A 6,409-nucleotide genomic window follows, 5' to 3' on the forward strand; every position below is an offset into this window, starting at 1 on the left:
ACCCGTAACTTAACCTCCTCTAGAGCTGACCCCTTTAACTGTGAGAAGATGAAGTCTACCTGCTCCTCCCCATGTAGACCCCTTGCTCTCATTGCCCGCTCCACCTCTTCTATAAACTGTCACTAACCCTGCACGTAAGTCATATCTATCAGGGACAGTACAAAAACCTTCCTACCCCCACTTCGCCTGGCTACATAAATGTATGGAATTCTAAACTGACTGTAACATATTCCTATCTTGATGCTCTCCTCTTCTAATGGCTTTACATCCTAATTGTTTGAGGTCCGTCTGCTGTATGTGTAATCATAATAATAATAGTAATAATAACAATGACCATAATAATACCAATAACAGTGATAACAGCCTAATAATAATAATGGCAACATCATAGTCAATACATTTTACTGTAGAACCACTGTAGAACTCTTATGAACCAACTACAATAGAACTCCAAATAGACGTACTTAGACAGTGGGACTGGCAGTGCTGCTTATATTGTATTGTATCAACAGCTAGGCATCACAGATAGGGGTTATTATTCATGTCATCATTTCAAAAATGTTTAAAAGGAAGTCTCATAAAAAAGAAAAGTCATGGGTTCTATTGAGACCCAGCTCAAAGAACCTACATCATATTATTTTATCAGCATGAAATAACATGATGTAGGTTCTTTGAGCTGGGTCTCAAGGGCCCGAACACAGCATTCAGGCTAATGTGAATTTTCCCCCCAATCCGTTTATTCTTCTTCGTAAAATCAGTGAAGGTGATATTAACGTCCTGTGCTGGACAGAGAGACGAGGTATCTTAAACTCTTCAACATAATCCTACTGCTGTGGGATGGTATTCTGGAGGACAAAAACACATTTGCAGATTTTATGTCCATAAATGTCTATTGATCTATTGAGTTCATATTAGTACTGTTAATATCCATTGATGTGACTTGTAACTGAATGCAACAGTAGACTACATACAGTATATTTCCAATAAAAAGCTGTAGAAGTGCCTGAGTTAAGAGCAACCATGAGAACCAGCCGAGGAGCGAGAGAGAGACAAATGCTGACAACAAAGAAGCGGGCGTTCCTTTACAGTAGACCCGCCCACACGTCGCCCGCCCAACCAATCAGCACGTGGATATGTAAATGACCTTGCAGCACCGCATCATCCCTGCCCAGGTGGTGACGTCACCCGCACATCTCTCTGTCTGGCTCTGCGAAGGACTCAGACAGAAGCAACAGAGGAACCGAGGGAAGCCAGCCGGGGAGGGGCCGTTTGTCAGGAAGGAATTATTAATTATTATCATTACTCTGGAATAAACATCTCTCCGTGCAGCAGCACAGAACGGGTCGGCTCGGACCGGGACGACCACTTTCTATCGGGAGAAAAGGGGATGGATGGTTTTTTTTTTTATGTAGCTGCTGCTTGCACTGTTTTCTGTCCCCCTCAGCCGCACTGATTTATTTGCATTGACCAGTTGTCTCTGAAGACCAGTCCGGTGCCTCCTCCCCTCCTCCTTCCCTATCCTTTCGTTCTCCCCCGGTCACTCCTCCTTCACCCACCTTCCTTTTGCCTTTTATCCGCTCCCGCAACGCTACAGAGTCGCAAAGATGCCCAGCTCGCTCTTCGCAGACAGCAGCGTCCAGGGAGATGCGCTGGATGACCAGAGAGCCCTGCAGATCGCCCTAGACCAGCTCTCCCTGCTCGGCTTGGACAACGACGAGAACCCCCTGTACGACAACCAGGAGCTCCGGAAAAAGAGCGTCAACATGACTGAATGCGTCCCGGTTCCCAGCTCCGAGCATGTGGCTGAGATTGTGGGCAGACAGGGTGTGTGTTTCTCTGCTATTCTGTATATTTGACATGTTGACAGGTATGAGCACGTCCTGTGTCACTCTCCTGTGAGGGAGGACCAGCAAGCCGATACACTCTGGAACACTGCTTTGAATAGCTGCTATCTTAATGTCAATACGGCATCTTTTTAATCCACCAGGCGGTAAACAGTTCACTAAAACGCCAACTTTGATGAGTGTCTGGCCGGTTAGTCACACTGTTCCTCCTCTATAAATACATTGCGGTGGGCGGCAGCGAGCAGCAGACCAAGTGAAAAAGTTGCCATTTAAGTCAAATAGAGCCTATTGAGCTGTTTCTGTGTGCGCTGAATGACTGAGTGACAACATGGTCATATTTTATGGAGTGCACACTTTAGTGGACACCTGACATTTAGCATGAATGGAGTTTAGGTTTGAGAACAGAGGACGATAGGTAAATTCGATTAAAATGCAGATTCTTCCAAAACATGACCCGACTCTCCGGTTCATTTTAATCCTGAACGTTTTCTGGTTCTGGTTTTCTGGACATGTAGGCTCAGTCACCAAACTATGAGCTCAGAGGGAACACTGGCTCTCCATAACTCCAGATGTGTTACCGTCTTTGTATTATGAGAACGAGCTGAACGGGATCAAATTAGGACCACGCGTCACGGTTTTACCTTGCCGCCCATAGCTGCACAGACCGGGCTGACAGAATCTCTTCCCTCCCTGCAAAACTGCTGCTGCTCCCAGAAAAACACAGAAGCACGTCTCCCTCCCTCCACTTTAAAGCGATTATAGTGGAGTGGGTCTGTTTACATCAGATAAGCCCCTCCCTTTTGTCGGGTCGTATCAGGTAAATACGGTAGAAATTAACTAGTGGATTAACCTTGACCTCTGAGATTATTTCAAGCAGAGAATCTATCCTCATTTAACCTACATCAGTACGATACTAACTCATGCAAAATTCATATCAAAGATTTAAATTGGCTATGAAGACTGAGTTTATCCCCCTCTTCATCCCTGGTTACATCACCCTGTCCCACTCATCTGGCTTTGCTCTGTTAATTATGTCATTCTTGTGAGGAGAGGCTGTTTCCTCAGGCGGCCCCATTTTGATCATGTGTGTATGTGCTTGAGGGTATTGAAATGCAACTTTATGCACCCTATGACGTGATCGAGGAGCTGCCCCTTCTTTCCCTAATGCTGCCAGCATGAAGTAAGGGAGTCTAACAGCAGCTGTTGTAGTGGTTGACTATATTGTAGCAAATGAACCAGGATCATCACAGTTCCAGAAGTGAGCTTTCTGACAATAACTCCCAAAGAGTTATTTTTGTTCCGCTGTATGTTTGTGGTGGTGCAGCATGTGGTTTGAATTTGTTCTTCTCCAAAAGGGAGGTTTCCCCCGAAACAATAATAACCATCCAGCAGCTGTTTTGAATAGTCCATAAGGAGTGGTTTAACACATGACATATTCAGAGCTGTTGTTATTTTGCAACCTGTCGTCACTTTCGCCTTTTGTTTTCCATGCTATAGGTTGCAAGATCAAAGCACTGCGAGCGAAGACCAACACCTACATCAAGACCCCGGTTCGAGGCGAGGAGCCTGTTTTTGTGGTGACGGGCAGGAGAGAGGATGTGGCCATGGCCAGGAGGGAGATCATCTCTGCTGCTGAGCATTTCTCCATGATCCGAGCCTCCAGGAACAAAAACACCAGCCTGAATGGGAGCAGCACCCCTGCCCCCGGACCCCCTAACCTGCCCGGACAGACCACCATCCAGGTGCGGGTGCCTTACCGTGTGGTGGGGCTGGTTGTAGGCCCCAAAGGTGCCACCATCAAGCGCATCCAGCAGCAGACCCACACCTACATCGTGACACCCAGCCGAGACAAGGAGCCGGTGTTCGAGGTGACGGGGATGCCAGAGAACGTGGATCGAGCACGCGAAGAGATTGAAGCCCATATTGCCATGAGGACAGGGGGTCTTATTGAGCTTCAGGATGAAAATGACTTCCACGCCAACGGGACTGATGTTGGTTTTGACCTCCACGGACACGCCACCCTGTGGTCTAAGCCCAGCGCCGGGATGAACCCCACCTCAGTGCGTAAACCCTTCTCCAACTACCGCAACGACTCGTCTTCCTCCCTGGGCAGCGCCTCCACAGATTCCTACTTAGGTAACAACAGCTCGCGTATGGCCGACTACAGCCCCCCCAGCCCTGCACTCAGCTACACCACCAACAACAACAACAGCAACAATAATAACAACATCAATGTCAACACCAACGGCAATGGGTTCGTTTACGGAAGTGAGGTGATCTTGCCTGACTGCACTGATCTGACTTTTAACTCCTCGCCAGGGTTTGACACAACGTCAACCCCACCGGGCCTCCTGTGGTCTCAGTACGATAGTGGCATGACCCCATCCTCCACTGGATGCGGCTCCCCCACATCCACCTCTGCCATATTCCCCACCAATACCTCCACCAATGCCAATGGAGTAGTGGTGAGTCAGAGAAGGGTTAATGGTTGCACAACGCAGCCCAGACTGTCGCCTCCCCTCCACAGCCACACTGGGGGGCCCAGTGAGCACCCGTTAGCCCGGAGGGTGCGCAGTGACCCAGGCGGAGGCTCCCTCAGTTTCCCTGCTTATTCCACCACTATGGCCTCCCTGCCAGGCCCTCACCTCCCCAGGGTTCCGTGCGACTCATCCGCCTCGTCGTCCTCGTCCTCGTCCTCTTCCTCCTCCTCCACCTCTTCCAGCACCAGCCGAAAAGGCAGCCGCGACTGTTCAGTGTGCTTCGAGAGTGAGGTCATCGCTGCCCTGGTCCCCTGTGGGCACAACCTCTTCTGTATGGAATGTGCTAATCGTATCTGTGAGAGGAACGAACCCCAATGCCCTGTCTGCCACACCGGCGTAACTCAGGCTATACGTATATTTTCATAAGAAGTGTAACTCTTTGACGATAGCAACAAATAGACTCCTCAAACTGCTTTAATGGGATCAGCCAATCATGAGTTTGGAAAGTGTACATAGATATACATGTGTATGTAAGAGGCTGCAGTATCCAGAAAAAGGAACAGACACAGACCCTCTTGGGCGCCGTAGTGGTTGTTAATATACTGTAGCTTTGGGAAATATTTTCAACATCTAAGTGCATGTTTTAAATATTACAGCATAGTAATCAATAGTTCTAGTAAATAGTACCCTATATTTATGAAGTGAGGAGGCACAGTGGGGCCAGACTGTCAGCTGGCTGAGCCCTCCAGTTTTACCCATCGAATGTAGTGAGGGGGAGGCCATGGCTGGGAAACATGGAGGGCCTCCAGCCAAACAGGATGATTGACTTGCAAAGATACTGCAGCTCTAGGTCAGAAACAATGCGAGGAAGAGCAACATATCCTACATATATATGTATAGAATAATTTCCACAAGTTGAATGTTTTAAATGACATTAATACAGAATGAAGTATTTTATTCTTTTTTGACTTGAAAGATTATATTTCTTATTGCAAAGATGTTTACAGATATTTTTTTATTTAAGTTCAGTGGACTTTTTGTAGCTGGGTTCAAATATTGTTTATTTTTTAGTATGAACTTATGGCATTGATCACTGTATTATTTTAATATCACATGGCTGTTGGAGCAAATCCCAGTCCACACAATGTGCATTGCATCTGACAGTATTCTGTTGAAGGATGTTTTTATAGGTTCAGCAAAAAATGTCTTTTAAATCTGCTTCACACAGCATATTTTTTATTCAGTAATATAAAGCATATTTTATTCTATTATTATGAAACATTGAAATGTACAAAACTTAGTAAGTTGAACACAAAGAAACCGTTTATGCTTTCTAAAATTTGTATGAATTCGATTCCAGTGGGAATTACAGGCTTCTGTTGCACCACTATAGTTTTAGTATTTCTATTTTAATACATTTGTTTACCACTTGTTTATGTATATGTAGGTGAAGTTACTCGTAAATGTACTTTATTGAGCAAAGTTTAAGAACAAAGTATATTTTATTTTATGATAAAGGGCCTTTAACCTCATGGTCAAATACGAATATTATATTTGCTGAGACAAGATTTGAAAATGTATCAAGAATTTTATTTTTCTGACATTTAAAGTTGTACATGATAAAAAGTCAAACTTAAGTAATGGTGCTACTTCATGTTTTTTTTAAGTATTTCTATATAAGTCCAATAAAAAATGGTACATTTACGCGTTGTGGCTTCTCGTGTTGTGAATTGTTGTGCTGGTACCGAGAGCTGAGCATTGTTCAGGCCAGATCCTTCTCTTGACATTTGACTCTCTGCTTCCTAATTGTTTACGACAGTGGCCGGATTATTGAGCGGCTGTGCTCGGCCTGGTGCAGTGTGACCTGTTCTTAGCATCATGTGCTTCTCATGGGAACTGATGGCTTTGGGTTGCAGACATCACCTTAGGCCCTGGGAATGTGTGATGAGCATTCTTCAGTCACTTCATTTTCTAGACTAAACGATGAATGAAGTATTTTTTTTAAAGCAACATTAAACTTTTATATTTTTTAGAAATTTAGCTAAAGTGCAAAAGCTTTAAGAGAGCTGCATTTCAGGAAAGACC

The 6,409-nt window shown here is 45.3% G+C and overlaps 1 protein-coding gene across 1 annotated transcript; it reads left to right on the plus strand.

Moving 5' to 3' along the window:
• The first annotated feature begins 1,187 nt into the window (after nucleotides 1-1,187).
• Nucleotides 1,188-6,028, plus strand: mex3b (mex-3 RNA binding family member B). The gene is made up of 2 exons (XM_031876978.1): nucleotides 1,188-1,824; nucleotides 3,342-6,028. The coding sequence occupies exons 1-2, from the start codon at nucleotides 1,605-1,607 to the stop codon at nucleotides 4,748-4,750; spliced, it is 1,629 nt and encodes a 542-aa protein (XP_031732838.1). The 5' UTR covers nucleotides 1,188-1,604; the 3' UTR covers nucleotides 4,751-6,028.
• Nucleotides 6,029-6,409: the final 381 nt, after the last annotated feature.

Source organism: Anarrhichthys ocellatus, unplaced genomic scaffold, assembly GCF_004355925.1.
Source record: "Anarrhichthys ocellatus isolate YVR2014 unplaced genomic scaffold, GSC_Weel_1.0 scaffold121, whole genome shotgun sequence".
Taxonomy (NCBI): domain Eukaryota; kingdom Metazoa; phylum Chordata; class Actinopteri; order Perciformes; family Anarhichadidae; genus Anarrhichthys; species Anarrhichthys ocellatus.

What these genes read in the sequence shown, in the direction of transcription:
- mex3b (XM_031876978.1), top strand. Translation starts at nt 1,605, where the DNA reads ATGCCCAGCTCGCTCTTCGCAGACAGCAGCGTCCAGGGAGATGCGCTG. An exon ending in TGAGATTGTGGGCAGACAGG is followed by an intron (nt 1,825 to 3,341) that starts GTGTGTGTTTCT and finishes TCCATGCTATAG; the next exon opens with GTTGCAAGATCAAAGCACTG.